Source organism: Mobula hypostoma, chromosome 1 (assembly GCF_963921235.1).
Source record: "Mobula hypostoma chromosome 1, sMobHyp1.1, whole genome shotgun sequence".
Classification (NCBI taxonomy): domain Eukaryota; kingdom Metazoa; phylum Chordata; class Chondrichthyes; order Myliobatiformes; family Myliobatidae; genus Mobula; species Mobula hypostoma.
The window spans coordinates 107996271-108020143 of NC_086097.1; the positions used below are offsets into that span (position 1 = coordinate 107996271).

Here is a 23873-nt window from a genome sequence, read left to right on the forward strand (position 1 = left end):
ACTAGAAAATGGCTAAATCCAATACCACCTACATTAGAAGATTGGTACGAAATTATCTTGGAAATATTTAAAATGGAAAAGTTGACTTACTCCCTGAGAACTCAAAAAGAAACATTTTATCAAATCTGGAATAAATGGATTGAATATATAACCCCAATGCGAGCAGACTTTAGATGACTCTCCTAATGATTTATATTGCTCTTCTCATCAACACAGTAATATTGCTAACGTAAGCACCCCTAGTCTAAATGTTTGTTTTTTTTTTGGAAAATAGAGAATTAACACAAGTAAAGGGAAAGATTTGGGAAAGGGATAAAAAAAAAATGAAAAAATTAAGTAAGTAAGTACATAGGGATTGGATAATTATGTCTGCGGGCAGGAACAAGCACGAACAAATTGGGATATAAACACCTACAATGGTTGGTATATAGGCTTGTATGCAACATTTTGGACCAGTGGAAATGGTCCAGAAGGGTTGTATGGAAACTATTATTACCATTTTTCTTAACAACTAATTTCATTACTTAGCCTAATAGGTTAGATTTACCACAGTACATAATTATCTATTTAAATGTTTATTTTCCTTTTATATCATCTCAATGTGTACTTAAGAATGTATAAATAATTGTAGTTTTATACATATAAAAAAATGGAAAAGGTTATATGTGTGAAAAAAGTACATGATAATTGTGAATTCCTTATCCAAATAAAAATAAAATTAAAAAAAAGAAAATATATACACCTCAGAAGCTTTTTACCACCACTCACAACCTTTCTATTAGCGGCTTTGCTTGAACTTTTAACATCATTTATTTTCACCCCAGCCACACTGTCAGCTCTGGCACTCTGGTTCCCATCCCCTGCAAATCTAGTTTAAAGCTTCCCCAATAGCACTAACAAATCTCCCTGAAAGGATATCGGTCCCCTTGTAGTTCGAGTGTAACCCGTCTCTCTTGTACAGGTCCCACCTGCCCCAGAAGAGGTCCCAATGATTCTGAAATCTGAAACCCTGCCCCCTACACCAGTTCCTCAGCCACTTGCTCATCCTCCAGAGCATCCTATTCTTACCCTCACTGGCACCTAGCACAGGTAGCAATCCTGAGATTACCACCCTCGAGAAATAGCTTTAAAACAATTTGCGCGCAAACTAGAAAGAAGATTAAGGATTTTTTCTGACCCAAGGAGCTACAGGAGTCTGAAATCACTGAGTAAATAGGTGGTTAAGGCAGGAAGTTCATTGCTTTATAAAACTCTAGTTAAACTACATCTGGAGTATTGCATACAGCTCTGGTCATCCCCATTATAGGAAGGATCTCGAGGCTTTGGAGAAGTTGCAGAAGAGGTTTACCAGGATGCTGCATGGATTGGAGGGCATGTGCAAAGATGAGAGGTTGGACAAATTTGTGTTTTTCCTCTGGGCCAGTGGAGGCTGAGGTGGGGGATCTTATAGAGGTTTTTAAGATTATGAGAGACATAGATAGCAAAGACCAGGACTATCTTTTACCCAGCGCTGTAATATCTAATACCTGAGGGCATGGTAAGAAGGGGAAATTTCAAAGGACGTGTGAGGGGCAAGATGTTTTTTCATACAGAGAGTGGTGGGTGACAGAACTGTGCTGCCTAGAGTGGTGGTAGAGGGTTTATAGACTCTTAACAGACTTTTAGATAGGCACATGGATGTGAGGAAAATGGAAGGCTATGAACATACGTGTAAATGAACAAATCAACATTGTGTAAGCAGAGGGGATGAGTTGAGTAATTTACTAATTTAATTGGTTTGGTAATATATGTGGGCCAAAGCGCCTGCCCTGGGCTGTACTGTTCTATGTTCTATATTCTCTGTTACATATTTTCCCATGATTCTACATGGTTTAGGTCCCAATTTCTGCACCCTACCTCCCCCAGATACCCAGGGTTCAGACAGCAACTCTTAGAAAAAGCTCCAGGCCCACAGCGACCTGAAACTAACCCGCAAACAATCCCCATCCTCCAATCTTCTAAGTGACTTAAGCATCCAACCCATAAACTCCAATTGGTGGCCTCAGTCTCCATGCACCATTGCTGCTGATTGCCACCCAAAATCACAGCTTATTCATTTTTTTGTTGGACTCTCTTCAACCCTCACTCAATCCCAAGCAATAACTTCTTGACCTGTGGCCCCAGGCTATCTCGCCCCTCCATTGTCAGTCACTGGGATCCATTATCATTTTTGACAAATGCAGCCACAAACTTGAGATAAGCAACACACACAAAAAATGCTGGTGAACGCAGCAGGCCAGGCAGCATCTATAGGAAGAGGTACAGTCAACATTTTGGGCCGAGACCCTTCGTCAGGACTAACTGAAAGAACAGATAGTAAGAGATTTGACAGTGGGAGGGGGAGGGGGAGATCCGAAATGATAGAAGAAGACAGGAGGGGGAGGAATGGAGCCAAGAGCTGGACAGGTGATAGGCAAAAGGGATATGAGGCTAGAGAAAGGAGAGGATCGTGGGACGGGAGGCCTAGGGAGAAAGAAAGGGGGAGGGGGGGAAACCCAGAGGATGGGCAAGGAGTGAGAGGGTCAGTGGGAGAAAAAAAGAGGGAAAAAAAGGGGGAGAATAATAACTAAATAAGGAATGGGGAACGGGGGGGGGGAAGAGGCATTAACGGAAGTTAGAGAAGTCAATGTTCATACCATCAGGTTGGAGGCTACCTAGACGGAATATGAGGTGTTGTTCCTCCAACCTGTGTGTGGCTTCATCTTGACAGTAGAGGAGACCATAGATAGACATATCAGAATGGGAATGGGATGTGGAATTAAAATGTGTGGGCACTGGGAGATAAGCTTCCACTTTTGAATCCCTCTCACAGCAACATCAGATGTGAAATAAAGGTATCTCAACTTCCAACAGGGCAAATAAATACATAATTCCACTGCAGCAAAATACTTAAGGAGATCAAAATTTTTACTTACCAACAGGTTGTCCTTTCCCAGTGCAGGACAAATATAATTTTTGACCCTGTCCAATGTCAATCAGCTGACCTTCTGTCAATACATAATATCACAGATGAAAATTAGATTACATTCCTCAACAACGTCACACTCAATAGGATTGTGCAGCAGCAGAAGTATTTAAAATGAGAGCATATGATGAATCATGGCAGTTTAACTGCACGTGACTCAAACACTAATTAATTGCTCTCATCTAATTAAATCATAATTTCAATCCCTGTAAGTACACTCATGCATCAACCCAGATTGTGCTGCATCTAGTTTTTGTTCTTCTTGTTCTGTTTGTTCAACTTTTTCACATGTCTCTTGGTTTTTCAAAAAATTGCACAAGTTTGCTAATGGTGGAAGTTGCTGACAGTGCAGCAGAACATCTGGGGTCTTAATGGGCAGTGAGACAATCGACATTAAGCTATCATTATCTCTTGTTGTCCTTCCTTTATCATCAAAAAGGACTACAAAGGAGGATTACTAACCTTTGGGGAATTATGTGTCAAGTCAGGTATAGGAAGAGAAACAAAGAGATACAATTGGAAGAATATGGAAGGAGGAAACAGAGGCATGCTCGAAAATTTCAAAGTAAATTTATTATCAAAGTACATACATGCCACCATATACTACCTTGAGATTCATTTTCTCGCAGGCATTTACAGTAGAACCAAGAAATACAATAAGACAATGAAAAACTACACACAAGGACTGACAACCAACCAATATGCAGCAGAATACACTGTGCATATAAAAAAGAGATAGATAGATAGACAGACAGATAGATGATACTGAGATCCAGAGTTGTAGAGTCCTTGAAAGTTAGTCCATAGGTGTTGAAATGATTTCAGAGTTGAGGTGAGTGAAGTATCTACACTGGGGCAGCTAGTAGAGCTATTGCCTCAAAGTTCCAGTGATTTGGGTTCAATCCTGACTGCTGAGTTTGCACATTCTCCCAATGATGGTGTGGGTTTCCTGCAGGTACTCCAGTTTCTTCCCACAACCCCAGTTGGTAGTTGAACTGGCGATGATAATGGCCCCTACGTGTAGGTGTGTATAGTGGCAGACTTTTGGGGGAGAACAAGATGAGGTGAGCATACGATTAACATAAATAGACTCAGTGCAGACATGTTGGGCTGAACGCTCATTTCTGTAAACACAAAATATTCTGCAGATGCTGGGGTCAAAGCAACACTCACTACAAGCTGGAAGAACTCAACAGGTCCACGGATGCTGCCCAACCTGCTGAGTTCCTCCAGCTTGTAGTGGCCCTTATTTCTGTACTGTATGACTCCATGATTAATTTTTTAACAGCAAACTTTAATGGCATTTTTAAGATCTAAAGACTTTGAAGGAATGACATTCCACACTCATTTATTCCTTTACATGAAAGAGGTTAATGAGCAGTCAATAACTATTACATCATCACACAAGTAATTATGGTACTCACTACAGGCAGGGGTATACTGGTTGAATATACTCAGTAACTGAGCCACCAAAGCCCAATGATTCACTGTCCTCTGGGTGAAGAAATTGCCTTCCTGAATGGCAAACACCTTACACTGAGACTGTGACCCCTGGTTCAAAGGAAACATTATCCTTACACTCACCCTGCCAAGCAGTCTGCTTATTCTCTTCTTATAGGATAAACTAACCATCAGTCTCACCACCAAACAATCCCAGGAACCAAGATTGTGAACCTTTATTGCAATCCCTCTGTCAAATATATTATTAGATAGCAAAAACAGATTAATGCAGATTTAACAGAGCAAATAATCACCAAAGTTCAAAGTACATTTATTATAGAAGTATGTATACCTTATACAACCTTGAGATTTGTCTCCTTACAGGCAGCCACAAAACAAAGAAACCCCAAAGAACCCATTAAAAGATACTGTCAAACACTCAATGTGCAGAGAGAGAAAAAATCAAATTGTGCAACCATAGAAGCAAGCAAGTAGCATTCAATACAGTGAATGAGTCATGAGTCCACAGATGCAAAGCCCGGAGCAGCCTGAGCAGGCCACAGCCTCAGCCTCAGTTCAGCACAGAGCCCACAGACACAAAGCCTGGGGCAGCCTGAGCAGGCCACAGCCTCAGCCTCAGTTCAGCACAGAGCCCACAGACACAAAGCCTGGGGCAGCCTGAGCAGGCCACAGCCTCAGCCTCAGTTCAGCACAGAGCCCACAGACACAAAGCCTGGGGCAGCCTGAGCAGGCCACAGCCTCAGCCTCAGTTCAGCACAGAGCCCACAGACACAAAGCCTGGGGCAGCCTGAGCAGGTCACAGCCTCAGCCTCAGTTCAGCACAGAGCTGAGTAAACGTTACGGAGCCCAGAGCAGCCAATGTTCAAAATTCAATCACTATCACAACAAAAAGCAGATTATCTAGTCAATAGCTCAGAGGTCACGTACATAAATTGGCTACATTACAATTTTTCTACAAAGTGCTTTGGAAGGCATTATCTAAATGCAGATCTTTCTTTTTGTTATAACATCACAGAGAATCATTTATTTTTATTTATGTATCGTGGATATCACTAACTATGCTATCCCTGATTGCCCTGGAACAGAGGATGCAGTTACGAACCAACCATATTAATGTGTCTGAAGTCAGATATAAGACAGACCAGGTAAAGATGGAAGATTTTTTTCTTGAAGAACATTAACAGCTGTTTTGAAAACAAAAAGCAAGATATAAAGCAGGGAAGTAGAATCAATCAGAGCACTTTTGCAGTTTTGGTTCCCTTCCCTATGGAAGAACAGTGACATTGGAGGTGGTCTTATGCCACAATTCACCAGATTAACCAGGATAGATCCTTTGATGGGAGAGTCGCTCTATAATGAGAGTCCGCATCTGTATTCCGTGGAACTTAGAAGAATGACGGATGACCTCTCCCAACACAGAAGATCCAAAGGGAACTTGACAGACACATTGAGATGTTTTTACTCATGGAAGCACGAGTTTCCACTAGTGAAACTTGGGGTGGCACAGTTAGTGCATCACTTTCCAGCGCCAGTGATCGGGGTTCAATTCTAGCTGCTGTCTGTAAGGAGTTTGTACGTTCTCTCTGTGACCATCTGGATTTCCTCCAGGTGCACCGGTTTTCTCACACATTCCAAGTACATATAGGTTAGGGTTAGGATTAGGAAGCTATTGGCACCAGAAGCATGCTCACACTTGTGGGATGCCCCAGACATCCTCAGACTGTGCTGGTCATTGATGCAAAACAGCCCATTGCACTGTATGTATTGACGTATAAATGTACAAATGACAAATAAAGCAGCATCCATTATTAAAGACCTCCAGCACTCAGGGCATGCCCTTTTCTCACTGTTACCATCAGGTAGGAGATAAAAGAAGCCTGAAGGCACAAACTCAGCGATTCAGGAACAGCTTCTTCCCCTCTGCCATGACTTTGGACACTACCTCACTTATTTTACTATACAGTATTTTGCAGATGTTTTAATAATCTATTCAATATACAGTACATATTGGTTTACTATTATGTTTTATTTTTATTTATTATTATACTTTTTCTCTCTCTGCTAGATTATGTATTGCATTGAACTACTGCTGCTAAGTTGACAAATTTCACATCACATGCCGGTGATAATAAACCTGATTCTGATTCTGATAACCTTTAGCGTGAGAGTCAGAGAAACAGTCAGAAGACAAGGGCCAACAATTTCACACTGGTGCATGGACTTTTCTTTCAGATGCCGTCCAGTATCTAATTCAGGCTACATACCTGGGAGAAGGCAAGGCCTTTGCCACATTTCACTTTCCATCAGTACATTCCCCTCATCTTCACGATTTGCATACCACCACAAGCCACATCAACTTGTTTTTCCAGTAGGATGCAATGTGAAGTCACAATCTAATGATTTGCTTTATTTGTAAAGCGTGTCTTTATTCCTCACTGTAAACGTAACTTTGCTGGATCAAATAATGACAGCACAAAAAGATCGTTACTTACCTTTTCACTCGTTTATTTCTTTGAGCTCAGCCAGCGAGTGAACTTGGAAACAACATCAGGGAGAGAACCTTTCTTATCTCCCCAGCGGTTCTACAAGTTCACTGCCCAATGTCAGAATTGTCAGAAGTTATAAGGCCACCGATACAAAAGAACAATCAGATTGACAACCATTCCAGTCAAGTCAATGGACTATTTATACAGAGAACAATCAGTTTGATAACTATTCCAGCCAAGCCAGTGGACTATTGATACAAAAGTACAAACAATTTGTTAGACACTCCAGCCACCTTAAATAAAGAAAAGAATGTCCTACCTGGTTTGCTGGAGCCACAACTTAATTACAAAGATAAGAACATCCGTCAAATTTATGCTTTAAATAAAAAGGAATGTTCTGTCTAATTTCCATCAGGTACTGCTTTTTGTCAAAATCAAAACGTGTGAAAAGCCCAGAGATGTCTTATGTGGATCTGAGCGAACTTTAACCCTTATCTTGTTCCAAAGAAAGCAGCTGTGAGACATTATTCAAACACACTGCAGTCACAGACATAGTCAGTACTTAATTCACTGTTTACAGGGATCTGAGAATCCCCCGTTCCCATCACCTCTGCCTGAATTCATTCTACTTACTAAGACAACATATCCTCTCTGTAGACTGCTGATGAGCTGCAGGACAGGGTGTTGTGAAGCCATTAACCAAAGCTGGAATTACTTCATGAAGTGAGCACCTCTCATTGCACAAAGATGAAAAAAGCAAACCATTCTTTCTTTCTCTAGTGAGCTTTATAATGGGTAGCATAAATTAAAGGTTTGCTTGAATTGATGCATTTTCAGACCCAATGTGCATCTGATGAGGCCCAGACTTGCTGAACAAGGAATATGATAATTCTTTTCAAAACATGCACATATTTTAAAACTGTGACTTAAATGCTTATAAAACTATTGATGCATCCTCTCAGTTAACTGCGTCCATAATTTCTACTTATAAATTCAAATTTCCACATTTACTGTAAAAACTGACTATGCATCTGTGCAACAATACTCTAAGAACGTACCATGTTGTGCTGCTTGTGTAACAGATTTATACATGTATTTTCCATTTTAGATGGCTTAAGTATATACAGAGAGGACGTCGAGAGGCTTGTCAAATGTTGAGAACAACAACCTAAGTTTCTTCCTGGACAAGAGAGAAGAGATGATTGTGGACTTCAGAAAGGCACAAGTCGGCCACTCTCCATTGCACTTCAACGGCTCTGCCGTGGAGAGAGTGAAGAGCACAGAGTTCCTCGGTGTGCATATAATGGCGATCTAACCTGGACCCATAACACCTCCTCATTAGTCAACAAGGCACAGCAGCGTCAACACTATCTGAGGAGATTGAGGCATGCAATGCTCCCCACCCCCCCATGCAATCATCTTTCCTCAGGGGCAGCATTGAGCGTGACCTGTCTTGCTGAATCATTTTGTTTTACGGAAGCTGCAAGGTGTTGGAACACAAGTCCTTACAGAGGACAGTAAAAACCACAGAGGATTATTGTGGTCTCCTTCCCCCCCGCCCCCCCCCACTAATGTGACATTTACTGGGAGAGTTGTACACAAAGGGCCCAAAGCTTTGAGGAGGATCCCCATCACCTATCCCACAATCTCTCTGACCCACTCCCAGCAGGAAGGAGGTACCAGAGCACCAGAACTAGGACTGCCCGACTAGGTAACAGCTTCTTCTCTCAGGCTGTGAGACTGATGAATATCCTGCCACCACTGAGATTTCTGCATTAGGACAGCAAGCAGTCCGGTCTACCTGTGCTGCACACTGCATGCACTTTGAATAATATTTTATTAACTTATTTGTGGTAATATATTGTTTTATGTGTTGAGTGGGTGCACCATGGTCTGAAGGGATGCTGATTCATTTGGTTGTAGGTAAGAATGTACAGTCAGATGACAATAAATTTGAATGATAGCACTGGCTTTGGGTTAAGATTCAAAATTGGAGAGAGGCTGATTATGATAACATCACAAAGGATGTGTAGATTGGAATAGGTTGTTTTCTGGCAAAGCAATGCTCAGTAAACAGGACACCTTCAAAATGAAATATTGAGAGTACAGAGTCTGTACATTCCTGTTAAAAATAAAAGATAAGCCTATCAGGTTTAGGAAACCTTGGTTTTTGAGGAATATCAAAGCCCTGATTAAGAAGGAGGTGCATAGCAGGTGTAGGCAGCAAGTAATTTTGATGTATTTGAGAAGTATAAGAAATGCAAGAGAATATTTAAGATGAAAATCAAGTGTCACGCAGGTGAGAAACTGCTAGAAAGTTCAGCAATCCAATGAACAAGGAGGCAATTAAAAGAGGGAGAATACGGCGCGAGCTGAGACACGAGCTGGGAAGTCACCATGGTAACAGCTCAGAACGGTTGAGCTAACGGATGCTGGAAATTTGGATGGATTATAAAAAGTTGATCCTTCGGTCTGATAACGGAGAGGAGACATGACACGAGAGAACTGCGGCAGCTACCCGAGAAACCACTGGTGGAGTTTAAGACCACCACGAGGGTGGAGGTGACGGACCAATTAATTTCGACCTGTGATTACCAGTGCAGATAAGAGCTTGCCTGTGGGGGTCTGCTGTTGGTGAACCCATGCCCTGGGTTAGTAGACTGTTCCCTAAAAGGGGCTCTGTCCATCTGTGTCTGTGTGGGGGTCACACGAAGTGACTCTGAAGACTCCGGAAGCAAGAACAACTAAAGCTGCCAAATTGAACATCAACTCAATTAACTCTCTCTCTCTCTCCATCAATTCAACTCGACGCAACACAAAGTGAACTGAACTGCTTAAACTTACCTGACACCGTAAGACTGATATCTACCTCCTGGACTATTATTTTTTGTATCCACACACACATTTATGGATATATATATTAAAAAAAGTTGATAACCTGTATTGTATTATTCAGTTTAATGATATTAATTCGTAGTAGTAATAAATATAATCTTAATTTATAGTAAACCAGACTCCAGGTGTGTTCCATTTCTGCTGGATCTTTTCAACCCGTCACGGGGTTCGTGACAAAATTGGGGCCTGCATCCGGGACAGGAACAAATTTGGTTGGAGACAATTTTCGAAATTGTGTGGGGGCTTGTCTTGATTGGGGAAATCCCTTGTAATTAATCTGTGTGTGGAAAACAGCAGAAATGGAGGCTAGTGAATTTATAGAGAACCCTACTCCTCTGTTTTTGAGGACATAATAAAGGTCGGGAACCCCCGGCCAAGAGTTTACTTTGGAAGGTATGACCACATTTTTTAAAGACTGGGTTACATTAAAAATAAGTCCAGATTTCAGGAATATATAACTGGCAAAAACTGTATGATATTTTCTTTTCCCTGTGTTATTAATTCAATATCTCATACAACATCCAGAATTACTCCTGTGCTGTTCCCAAGATCTGCTGAACCACGAGACTGTTGTGGCCCAGCCGACAAAATTCTCTCTCATTGTTGTAAATCCTCTTTTGATCATCCAGGCAAAATAAAACATTTCATTCTGTCTAAGCTTGTACATGTGGATGGATCTAAAATATCTCACCTTGAGGCTGAAGCAATGCTCCTTCTCTCTGGAGAGATGCATAATTTAGGAATGGTGGAATCACGACAATTAGAAGAAGGTACTTTAAAACTGAGGTAAGGCGAGAACAGATTCTCAAGAATGAAAATGAATCTGCATTGGTTTCTGTAGAACAACCTCGTGGTGTATTGGTTTTCTGGAGAAGAAAGAGACAAGTAAACAAAATGATGGCAAAACAATATTTGATGCAGGACAAATTACCATATCAAATTGTGCACATACCAGCAGTAATAAAATTAAATTAAATGCATTAGGAGTACGAACACATTGCTTTATCTCCCCTCTATCCAGTCTTCCACTGCTTGTCAGTGAAGCACTTACACAAAGCAAGCTGAATAGGAATTGAAATCTTCCTGCAGGGATTCATTATTAAAATATTGAACCAAACTTACTGGCCATATTATCCCTGGCTACAATTTTCAATATTCCTCCTTGAAGTAGTCTGGTAGTTTTTATTACAATAATGAAATCATAAAAGGCCATGAACTAAAAGAAAGCAGAATAAGCTTGAGGAGCTGAAAACATTGGAATTGTTTTCACACTAATAGTTCATGTTTACAACTACTTTCTTTACTTAAGTAGTATAAATCCAAGTTTATTGTCATTCAACCATACAGATGTATACAGCTAAACAAAATGTCATTCCACTGAGGCCGAGCTGCAAAACACAACAGATATAGTTACATTCTAGCAAAATAACATGTCCCTGAGACAACAAGATGTAGGAGCAGAATTAGGCTATTGGCCCATCAAGTCTACTCCACCATTTCATCATGGCTCATCAATTATTCCTCTCAACCCCAATCCCCATATCCCTTCAAGCCCTGACAAATCAAGAACCTCTGCTTTAAATATACCAATAACTGTCATCCACAGATACTTGTGGCAAAGAATTCCACAGATTCAACACTGTCTGGGAAAGAAATTCCTCCTCATCTCCATTCTAAAAGGACACCCCTCTATTCTGAGGCTGTGTCCTCTGTTCTTAGACTCTCTCACCATAGGAAACATCCTCTCCACATCCTTTCTATCAAGACCTTTCACCATTTGATAGGTTTCAATTAGGTCACCCCTCATTCTTCTGAATTCCAGTGAATGCAGGCCCACAGCCATCAAAAACTCTTCATGTGAAAAACCGTTCAATCCTGGAATCATTTTTACGAACCTCCTTTGAACCCTCTCCAATGTCAGTACATCCGTTTTAAGTAAGGGGCCCAAAAATACTCACACACCAAGTGAGGGCTCACAAGGTCTGAAGATTGACAGGTAAACATAAAGTATAAAGTGCATGTTTATGTAAGAAAGCATAATGTTACTGGCATTATTATAGATAAAACAAGCAGTCATATAAATATGTGAAACACAGCAATAAAAGGTGAAAAATGGCCAGTGCAAAATGAGAGTGTGTTTGTGAGTTGGGGAGCAGGGTGGGGAGGAAACAGAAACTTTGGAAAGAAAAATCAGGCAGGGACACTGCCCATTTACAGCTACATTACACCCTGACTTGTCAGTGTTTCATTTTTGTTTACTGGAAAGTGTGTGTACAATCTTCCTCAACGTGACTTCTTCAACCTAAGTTGATGACTGTGTTTCAAGGATCAATTCTGCATTAAAAAGTCAGTTTACTGTCATATGCACTAGTGCAATGAAAACCAGCAAATGGTTGAAAGGACGTAACTGTTCCTGAATCTGGTGTTGTGGGGCTTTAGGTCCTACCCGACGGTAGCTGCGAAAAGATGGCATGGGATCTTTGATGAATGATGTTGGTTTCTTCAAGCAGCGTCTCCTTTCGATTACTGATGTTGGGGAGGGATGAGGCCGTGATGGGCAGAGTCCACTGCTCTCTGCGGGTTCTTACGTTCCTACAGATTCAAAGTGCCATAACAGACAATGATGCAACCAGTCAGGGTACGTTCTACAGTGTTTCTGTAAAAATCCATTCAAGTGTTCAATGACAAACCAAAACTCATTAACCTCGGGTTAATGAGCAGGTGTTTAGTGCCATTTGCCTGTGTTTGACCGGTCTCTCTCTCTCTCCCCCCCCACCCCACGCGTTCGCTGCTGTCAGAGGAGGGTGCCTGCATTTGACTCGTCTCCCTCTCCCTCTCATTTGATGCTGCCGCAGGAACGGTAGAGTGGTGGGTGTGTACCAGGCACTGCCAGCAGTGGTGGTAGAAGCACCTAGATTAGGGATATTTAAGACGCTCTTAGATAGGCACATGGATGATAGAAGGAAGGGAAGGGGTAGATTGGTGTTAGAGTAGGTTAAAAGGCTGGCACAATATCATGAGCTGAGCTGTACTGTTCTATATTCTGAAGAACACCAATATAACACACATTAATGTGCTGTTGATGGCATTGGATGAAAAGGAAATATTGGCACAAGTGCTGGGGGAACTCTCCAGCGTTTTATTGAAACATTTTATAGCCACCTTATACAGTTATAAAATAACATTACCCCTAGGGAGAGTTGTAGAACAGAGACTTAGGGGTACAAATATATAGCTCAAGGGGTGCAAACACATAGTTCCCTGAAAGTGACAAAACATTTAGTCAGGGTGAAGAAAGTATACTGTCTTTGCTAAGGTAGTGAAGTTTCAAACTAAAGGGCACAGGTTAAGGTCAGAGAAGGAAAGTTTAAAGGGAAATTGAAGAGCAAGTTTTTTCCATACAGTGTATGAACATGCATTGTATGAACATATGTGAAATGAACTGCTAATGAAATTGGCAAAGACAGGTACAATTACAACATTGAAAAGACATTTGGTCAGGTACATAGGTAGGAAGGATTTAGAGGGATATGGGCAAAGCACAGGTGAAGGGGATCACCTCAGTGCATTTACTAGCTCAGTACTTTTTGAGTAATATTGTAAATATATTGTTTGATGAATCATTCTTTGTTTACAATTCATTACAGGTTATACGCAAGAAGTATGTGAACGGCATTCATAATTACGCCAACACATCATATGCGAGTGCCACACTAAAAGAAAAAACTAAGTAGACATGTTTTTCAGGCTCTCGTGTCTTTCTTTCAATCAGCTTCTGGAGTTACAGAACATAACAAGGGCAACAAGGAAGTTTTAAAATGAACCCGAGATGACTATCTATCTGCTGAAGTGCAGCATGTTTTTTCTTTGCAAGGCAAGAGAGACATTTGAGTTTAAAAAAAAGAACAGCATGTTTCTTCAGAAGGGGAGAGAGACTTTCGAGTTTTGAAAAAAGGCAGTTAGTACTGAATGCTAACAATAATAAATTTTAAAAAAGCAGAAATGACTGGCTACGTTGGAAAGACAGACACATTCGATTGCACAACAGATAACAGGATGATGCATACTGAACGAACTGAGCAGTATTTTGAAGCAAATTATATAACTAATGAAAAGTGAGTGCTAGAGTTACTGACTGCAATAGGTCAAAACGCATACAGTTTGTTTAGAAGTCTGAATATTCCAACCAAACCAGCTGAAATCCCACATCCCACAGATATGGGAATTCGGGACACCTGACTGTCTCCCTGGTGACTACATCTGCAGGAAGTGCACCCAACTTCAATGCCTGACTGACTGGGTCAAGGAGTTAAGAGCTAAAGTTGGATGTACTCAGGATAATTCAGGAGGCTGAAGCTATTATAGATGAGACTTTTGAAGAGGTGGTCACACCCAGAGTACTGGCTTCGGACAGCAGATGGGTAACTACCAGGAAAGGTAAGAGGATTAAGTCATCAGTGCAGGGTTTCCCCTGTGACTATTCCCCTCAGCAATAAATATATCCCTTTGAATACTGTTGTGGGGGGGCGGGGGGAAATGACCCATCAGATCACTGCAGCAGTCATCAGGCTGTTAACACTGTGAACAACAGGAATTCTGCAGATGCTGGAAATTCAAGCAACACACATCAAAGTTGCTGGTGAACGCAGCAGGCCAGGCAGCATCTCTAGGAAGAGGTGCAGTCGACGTTTCAGGCCGAGACCCTTCGTCAGGACTAACTGAAGGAAGAGTGAGTAAGGGATTTGAAAGTTGGAGGGGGAGGGGGAGATCCAAAATGATAGGAGAAGACAGGAGGGGGAGGGATGGAGCCAAGAGCTGGACAGGTGATTGGCAAAAGGGGATACGAGAGGATCATGGGACAGGAGGTCCAGGAAGAAAGATGGGGGGGGTACCCAGATGACGGGCAAGAGGTATACTCAGAGGGACAGAGGGAGAAAAAGGAGAGTGAGAGAAAGAATGTGTGTATAAAAATAAGTAACAGATGGGGTACGAGGGGGAGGTGGGACCTTAGCGGAAGTTAGAGAAGTCATATGTTCATGCCATCAGGTTGGAGGCTACCCAGACGGAATATAAGGTGTTGTTCCTCCAACCTGAGTGTAGCTTCATCTTTACAGTAGAGGAGGCCGTAGATAGACATGTCAGAATGGGAATGGGATGTGGAATTAAAATGTGTGGCCACTGGGAGATCCTGCTTTCTCTGGCGGACAGAGCGTAGATGTTCAGCAAAGCGGTCTCCCAGTCTGCGTCGGGTCTCGCCAATATATACAAGGCCACATCGGGAGCACCGGACACAGTATATCACCCGAGCCGACTCTGCTCCGTCTAGCGGAATTAGTCCTTACTCTTAATAATTTCTCCTTTGGCTCCTCCCACTTCCTCCAAACTAAAGGTGTAGCTATGGGCACCCGTATGGGTCCTAGCTATGCCTGCCTTTTTGTTGGGTTTGTGGAACAATCTATGTTCCGTGCCTATTCTGGTATCTGTCCCCCACTTTTCCTTCGCTACATCGACGACTGCATTGGCGCTGCTTCCTGCATGCATGCAGAACTCGTTGACTTTATTAATTTTGCCTCCAACTTTCACCCTGCCCTCAAGTTTACCTGGTCCATTTCCGACACCTCCCTCCCCTTTCTAGATCTTTCTGTCTCTGTCTCTGGAGACAGCTTATCCACTGATATCTACTATAAGCCTACTGACTCTCACAGCTATCTGGACTATTCCTCTTCTCACCCTGTCTCTTGCAAAAACGCCATCCCCTTCTCGCAATTCCTCCGTCTCCGCCGCATCTGCTCTCAGGATGAGGCTTTTCATTCTAGGACGAGGGAGGTGTCTTCCTTTTTTAAAGAAAGGGGCTTCCTTTCTTCCACTATCAACTCTGCTCTTAAACGCATCTCCCCCATTTCACGCACATCTGCTCTCACTCCATCCTCCCGCCACCCCAATAGGAATAGGGTTCCCCTGGTCCTCACCTACCACCCCACCAGCCTCCAGGTCCAACATATTATTCTCCATAACTTCCGCCAGCTCCAACGGGATCCCACCACTAAGCACATCTTTCCTCCTCTCTCTGCATTCCGCAGGGATCGCTCCCTACGCGACTCCCTTGTCCATTCGTCCCCCCCATCCCTCCCCACTGATCTCCCTCCTGGCACTTATCCGTGTAAGCGGAACAAGTGCTACACATGCCCTTACACTTCCTCCCTTACCACCATTCAGGGCACCAAACAGTCCTTCCAGGTGAGGCAACACTTCACCTGTGAGTCGGCTGGGGTGATATACTGCGTCTGGTGCTCCCGATGTGGCCTTGTATATATTGGCGAGACCCGACGCAGACGGGGAGATCGCTTTGCTGAACATCTACGCTCTGTCCGCCAGAGAAAGCAGGATCTCCCAGTGGCCACACATTTTAATTCCACATCCCATTCCCATTCTGACATGTCTATCCACGGCCTCCTCTACTGTAAAGATGAAGCCACACTCAGGTTGGAGGAACAACACCTTATATTCCATCTGGGTAGCCTCCAACCTGATGGCATGAACATCGACTTCTCTAACTTCCGCTAAGGCCCCACCTCCCCCTCGTACCCCATCTGTTACTTATTTTTATGCACACATTCTTTCTCTCACTCTCCTTTTTCTCCCTCTGTCCCTCTGAATATACCTCTTGCCCATCCTCTGGGTCCCCCTCCCCCAACTTGTCTTTCTTCCCGGACCTCCTGTCCCATGATCCTCTCGTATCCCCTTTTGCCAATCACCTGTCCAGCTCTTGGCTCCATCCCTCCCCCTCCTGTCTTCTCCTATCATTTTGGATCTCCCTCTCCCCCTCCAACTTTCAAATCCCTTACTCACTCTTCCTTCAGTTAGTCTTGACGAAGGGTCTCGGCCTGAAACGTCGACTGCACCTCTTCCTAGAGATGCTGCCTGGCCTGCTGCGTTCACCAGCAACTTTGATGTGTGTTGTTAACACTGTGGCCAGCTTTCAGCCTCGACAGGGAAGGGTAAAGTCAGGCAGTGTGGTAGTTACAGAGAGCTCTAGAGTTAGGGGGACAGAATTCTATGGCTGCTGAACAGACATCAGTGAATTGGCTGTTTGGATTCAGAACTGGCTTGTGCGTAGAAGACAGAGGACAGTGGTTGAAGGGAGTTATTCGAACTGCAGTCCTGTAACTAGTGGTGTTTATTGGAGAATGCATTATATTCTATATGTATTGCAGTATTTACTCAGCAGTATTTACCCAAATGTACACATTGTAACAGCATTTACTCAAAGGGACGTTGTATTTTCTATATTCACTACGTAACTGCTGCTAGCTCAGTGGAAAGTATTCACTATGTAGCCATGACTTTTGACCTAATCACTATTAATTCATGAAGAGAACTAGAATGAAACCAAGTAGAAAGATAACGGTGGCGAGTAAGGTAATGAAATATGTGGCAGTATGTCAAAACAAGACCAATTAAGAAATAACTGTGGTTAGGGATGAGGGGACACCTGGTCTAAAAAGTAAACTAGGACATAATTAAATTGGGGAGTAAACAATAGTGGAAGGTCGAGAGCGGATGTATTGATGATATGTGATCACAGGCCGTCTGGATATGATAATGTAGCTAAGATAGGAGATTGCTACAAAAAATGCTGTGTACAAGCCTCGATGGGCAGTCAGCTACTAGCTTTCTGATTGTCTCAGCTTTGATTTGCAAATTAAAGTTTAAAACTTCCTGAAGGATTTTCTGCGTCTCCTTGTTGTTTGTAAGAAACGAGAAACCACGACATGTTCTGCAGGGATCTGTGCTGGGCCTCTGCTGCTTGTGATGTATATAAATGACCTGGATGAAAATGTAGATGGATGGGTTGGTAAATTTGCAGGTGATACCAAGATAGTATCAAAGACTGGCAAAGACATCGCGATATAGATCAGTTGCAGATTTGGGCAGAGAAATAGCAGATGGAGTTTAACCCAGATAAATGTGAGGTATTGTAATTTGGTAGGGCAAATGCCAGGCAACAGTACACTGTTAAGGGGCAAGATTGTTAACAGCGTTGCTGAGCAGAGAGATTTTCGGTTCCAAGTTCATAGCACCTTGAACATGGCTACGAGGTCGACAAGGTGGTTAAGACTTATGGAATGCTTGCTTTTATTAGTCGAGGCATCGAGTTCGAAAGTCAGGAGGTTATGTTGAAACTTTATAAAACTCTGGTTAAGTCACATCTGGAGTACTGCATACAGTGCCACTCACCCCACTATAGGATGGATGGTGAGGCTGCAGAAGAGGTTCAGCAGGACACTGCCTGGTTATACGTAAAAAGTACGTGAATGGCGTACCTCATTACAGCACCATGCCATGAGTGGATGGCTTATTAAAAGAAACTAAGTAGACATGTTTTTCCAGCTCCCTGCTTCCCCCCCCCAACCCATTAGTTCTTGGAGTTACAAAACATAACAAGACAGGCATCTCACCGGGTATAAACAACTTGGACAAAAAGGATATTGTCAGTGCTGCAGGATTGTACAGCTGACAGCCCAACAGCACAGCAGGGGCTGAGGGGGAGAGGATCTGCAGGGTGTGTGGGGAAGTGTGAAACAGAAACATGTGGCTGTACATAATACAGTAAAATTCATCAAATTGCCTGTTGCTACATTTCAGCCAGGTAGGCCTCTGCCGTGCCCATCTCAGTCCCAAACAGCCCGCAGGGCCCACCTCACTCTCCCCGCAATTAATCTGTCAAGCACTTTAGGAATTTAAAATTTTACATTATAAAAACAAATTTGCTGTGTATTGTCAAAACTTCAGTTGTGCAGAAACTACATGTAGAAACATTACTTCGAACAACGTCCATGCCTCAGCTTTTGTTGTGGCAATGAGGGTTGCTTTGTTTTTTTTAAATGGAATAATTCTGCAATAAAAGCAGGGTTTTCAAACAGTCATGGGCAGGAGGACGGTCCTAATTTCACGTGGTCAAAATCCAGGTACAAACGGGACAGAAGAAGCGCGTATTTGGTGCACTTCCTAGACATTTTACTTAGTAACTCCAGCTAGTGAGTTTTAAAGGAAACAGGAGCATTGTTTTTAACAGCAGTGTGCCATACCCGCCAATACACCGGTGTCGTGCGTAATGTGTAGGCGTCGATTCAAGCTGTTCCTGGCGGCTTTAGAAAGAGTGCACCCAGTTTATCAGCAGTACTTCCTTCAGACCTGACCTTGCTGACACTCAGTACGTTTACCTGCTCTGTAGTTTTCGGGATTTGCCCTGGCGACGGCAGGTTCTGTCTCCTCTTCGATACTCCTCTCATTTCTCCGCTTTCCACGGACACTTCCGCTCCTCGCTCTCGGACGTCAGCGACGGGAGGCTGTCCCAGGCCACGTCCTAATCCACGCTGAAAGGTGCCGGGGCAAATTGCTGGGAGCACTGGAACGGACTGTAAACTCGGACTGAAAAATATGCATTTACAGACCTACAGTTGAGTTTTAAACAGATTGTTGATTTAAACCTGTTCTCGAGCATCATAGTCAAAAATGTATACTTAAATTGCAGTCCTGCATAACCTTGAAAATTAAATTATATATACCCTCATTACCCTAAAGCATGGGTTCCCTTTTTTTATGCCATGGACCATTACCATTCACCGAGGAATCCGTAGACCCCAGATTGAAAACCCCTGCCCTAAAGCTTTTCATGTTTAAATGGATGTTTTGAGAATTTGGATTTATGTGAAATCTAATATTGCTGCTAACATTTTATTGTGAGCATTTTACTGGTTGAGAAAAATAACTGGCGCCTGTCCTTATGCATTAATGTACGTTAGGGCGTGCCTTCAACTAACATAGATCAAGCATAGCCATGTTAAATAGTTGAAGTAAAAACACCGACTTGTCAATACTTATCCTGCATTCATTACCTTATGAACAAGACCTTCGGAACATGAACTATGGGAAATACTATTATGTGCACCTGAGGTGGTGATTTCATCCCCTCCCAAAATAAACCTTTGCACAGTAATCCTGCTGTTCTTAGGAGACAGTAAACTGGAACATTGCAATTAACACAAACCTGTTCTCAAGGCTAGCGATGTATTTCGTTAGTGAAGGAGAGAATATAGATGAGGGAGTTGCAGCTGATGTGGTATTTATAAATGATAAACTGTCACTATAAATATGGGAGACACCATGTAATAAAAGTTCAAAGTAAATTTAGTATCGAAGTAGATATGTGTCACCATATACAACCCTGAGATTCATTTTCTTGCAGGCATACTCAAAAAATCTATAATAAAATATTAACCATAATTGAATCCATGAAAGACTGCACCAACTTGGCCATTCAACCAGTGTCCAAAAGACAACCAACTGTGCAAAAACAATAAGAAATAATAATAATAAAAACAATAAGAAATAATAATATCAACAGCATGAGCTGAAGAGTCCTTGAAAAGTGAGTCCATAGATGGGCAGAGCTACAATGGCACTAGCAAGTGGCTTCTTTGAGCTCATCTGCGGAAGCAGCTTAAATTCTACATTTAACATCTCTCTTTTTCCTTTTCAAGGTGGATGGGGTTCTGTCGAAGAAACTGACATACAATTCCACTCAAACTTCAGTTCCTTACATCGATGGTTCTGCTGTCGGGGCTCACCGACCAGCCGTATTTTGATATCCCAATGACTTCACAGCCCTACGGACACTCAGGAGACACTTCCCCACCAATCCCATTGTCCATTCTGGACCTTTTGTTAGAGGTGGATGCATCTGACGTGAGCGCCAGGGTGATCCTCTCCCAGCGAGGACTGGTGGAAAGACACATCCTCGTGCCTTCTTCTCGCGCAGGTTCAACTCTACACAGTGTTGTTATGGAGTGGGACACAGGGAGCTACTCACCATTAAATGGGCCCTAGGAGAATCAAGATATTGGCTGATGGGAAACACTAAGCCCTTCCTGAAGTGGACTGACCATTGGAACCTCACATCCATGCAATAGACCCACCATCTCAACCCACTTCAGACTTGCTGGGTCCCCAGTTCAACCTCACCATCTCCTACCAACCAAGCTCCAAGAGCACTCAGGTGGACACCCTGTTCAACACAACAGTTCAACCCAGATGAAATGGAGATGGTCCTTCAACCTATTATTCCATCCTCGCAGATCCTCTGCATGATCATCAGGACCATATCTGCCAGGCCCTATGGCATCAGCCTGCTCCAGCCGACACCCCTGTACATGCTGGCAGCCATGCACTCTGAGGCACTACAGTGGGCCCACTCCTCACCCCTCTCTGGCCATCCTGGTGCATGATGGACTCTGGAATGCCAGTTCTGGTGCCCCCAGGTGTACATCAATTCATCTCTGCCTGCCCTCAATGTGCCCAGTCCAATTCCTCCAACCACCTGCAACTCCTATAGGTCCCTCAATGTCTATAGTTACACATCGCCATGGACTTCATCACAGGTTTAATACCTTCCGATGGGACTGTGGTGATCATGACAGTGCTGTCCAAGTTGGCACACTTCATTGCCCTTCCTAAACTTCAGCCACTGAGATGGTGGACCTGATTCTCCAACATGCAATTTACCTCCATGGTTTCCCTCGGGATATTGCGTCGAACCATGGCCCACAATTCTTCTCTTGCTTCTGGCGAGCATTCTGCTCCCCCCTCCACACCTCAATGAGTTTGTCCTCTAGCTATCATCTGCAGATCAACAGGCAGTCAGAAAGAGAAAATCAGCAAGTGAAGAAGTTTAACAGTGCTAACATTGCATTTGCCATCCTTACCAGTGACACAACCTGCAAATTAACCTTTAGGGAATCCTGCATGAGGACTCCCAAGTCCCTTTGCACCTCTGAATTTTGAAATTTCTTCCCATATAGAAAATAGTTTACATCTTTACTCCTTCTACCAAAATGCATGACTATACACTTCCTGACACCATTTTCCATCTGCCACTTATTTGCCATTCTCCTACTCTATCCAACTTCTTCTGCAGACTTCCTGGTTCATCAACACTATCTCACAAACTTGTCACAAAGCCATCAATTCTATCATTCAAATCTTTGACCCGGGACACTTTACCCCAAGAAAGACTACCATGACCATGAAGCCTTGCGTGGGCACATGTGTGTGCATGTGATGTGCGCATGCGCGTATGTGCCGATTTTTTTCCCCCACAAATCGGTTTTGCCTTCATCTTCCCGACTATACATACATTATTTCTACTTTATATAGGCTGTGTATTTATCATATCATTCCTGCTTTTACTATATGTTAGTGTTATTTATTTTCCGTTTTATGTGTTATTTGGTATGATTTGTTAGGTTATTTTTTGGGTCTGGGAATGCTCAAAAACTTTTCCCTTCTTCGCTTCACGCCATTTCAACACGAAAGGTTTCATAGGAACGCTCTCCCTCAGCAGGGGAAATACGGGACAAACCAATTTAGCCCAATATACTGGATGTCCCGGCAAATACGGGACAGTTGGCAACCCTATGTTCAAGTTCAACAGTGGGCGTGGCAGGGAATGAGGAAAGGTGCAGCTGACTCATATCGTTTCCTCGCGGCTCAGTAGCACATGCTTTGCGGCCCAGTGGTCGGGGACTGCTATAACATAAAAAGCAGCAATCCCAACTCTGACCCCTGTGGAACACTACCAGTAACTGGCAGACAACCAAAAGAGGACTCCTTTCTTCACACTCTTTGCTTCCTGTCAGTCATCCAATCCTCTATCCATGCCAGCATCTTTCCCATAATACCATGGACTCTTATATTGTTAAGAAGCCTCATGTGTGGCACTATGTCAAAGCCTTATGAAAATCCAAGTATACAATGTCCACTGACTCTCCTTCATCTATCATGCTTGTTAATTCCTCGAAACATTTCAACAGATTTGTCATTCAAGATTTCTCTTCAGAGAAACCATGCTGACTTTGGCTTATTTTGTGATGTGCTTCCAAGTACCCCAAAACCACATCCATAGTTAGAAACATAGAAAATCTACAGCACAATACGGGCCCTTCAGCCCACAAAGCTGTGCCGAACATGTCCTTACCTTAGAAATTACCTAGGGTTACCCATAGCCCTCTATTTTTCTGAGCTCCATGTACCTGTCCAGGGGTCTCTTAAAAGTCCCTATCGTATCCCTATTATGGACTCCAATGTCTTCCCGATCACTGAAATCTTGCTAACTCGCCTATAATTTCCTTTCTTCTGCCTCCCACCCCTTCTTAAAGGGTGGAATGACATTTGCAATTTTCCAGTCCTCCAGAACCATACCAGAATCTAGTGATTCTCGAAAGATCATTACTAATATCTCCACAATCTCTTCAGCTACCTCCTTCAGAACCCTGGGGCGTAGTCCATCTGGTCCAGCTAACTTGCCTACCTTCAGGCCTTTCAGCTTCCCAAGCACTTTCTCCTGAGTAATAGCAACTACACCCAATTCTGCCCCTGACACTCTTGAATTTCTGGCATACAGCATGTCTTCCTTAGTGAAGACTGATGCAAAATACTTATTAAGTTTGTCTGCCGTTTCTTTATCCTCCATAACTATCTCTCCAGCATCATTTTCTACTGGTCTAATATCCACTCTCACCTCTCTTTTACTCTTAGATTGCAAATGGGTACACTCACTAAAGGGACGTTACACTGTAACTACCTACACTTCAAGAACTACAAACGTTTGTAGTTCACTACCCTGTTTATCCTCCACAGTGAGTTTAGTTACCAAATACCCACTATTTGAGTGGCAGGTCCCCCCTCCCTACCAAGAAGGAAATACTTCCAGCTAACAAAATAGTTTAAATGCAGTTCGTTTATTTATCGTGATACACATTTATATCCAGACAAAACTTTTGAAACACATTTAAAACGCAGAACATTTTCTATCTTACAAAACTTTTCGAATGACAAACAATTTCTAAAACACAAAGGATTTCCAAACCACAGGACAATTCCTATATGCTAAACAGACATACCAACAATGAATTGTTCATCACAGAAATCGAAGGCAGAGAAATGGATTCTGGTCACCCTGTCCTTCT

At 42.8% G+C, this 23873-nt stretch overlaps 1 protein-coding gene across 1 annotated transcript in view; it reads right to left on the bottom strand.

Annotated features, from left to right (window-relative positions):
- Window positions 1–19238, bottom strand: part of si:dkey-122a22.2 (uncharacterized) — a 213117-nt gene extending 193879 nt beyond the window's left edge. The window contains exons 1-3 of the mRNA XM_063054664.1: window positions 19071–19238; window positions 10538–10712; window positions 2955–3026 (exon numbers count right to left, since the gene is read on the bottom strand). Coding sequence (XP_062910734.1) covers window positions 2955–3026; window positions 10538–10712; window positions 19071–19139 — 316 coding nt within the window. The 5' untranslated portion in view covers window positions 19140–19238. The remainder of the gene's footprint in view (window positions 1–2954; window positions 3027–10537; window positions 10713–19070) is intronic.
- Between the last annotated feature and the right edge of the window lie 4635 nt (window positions 19239–23873).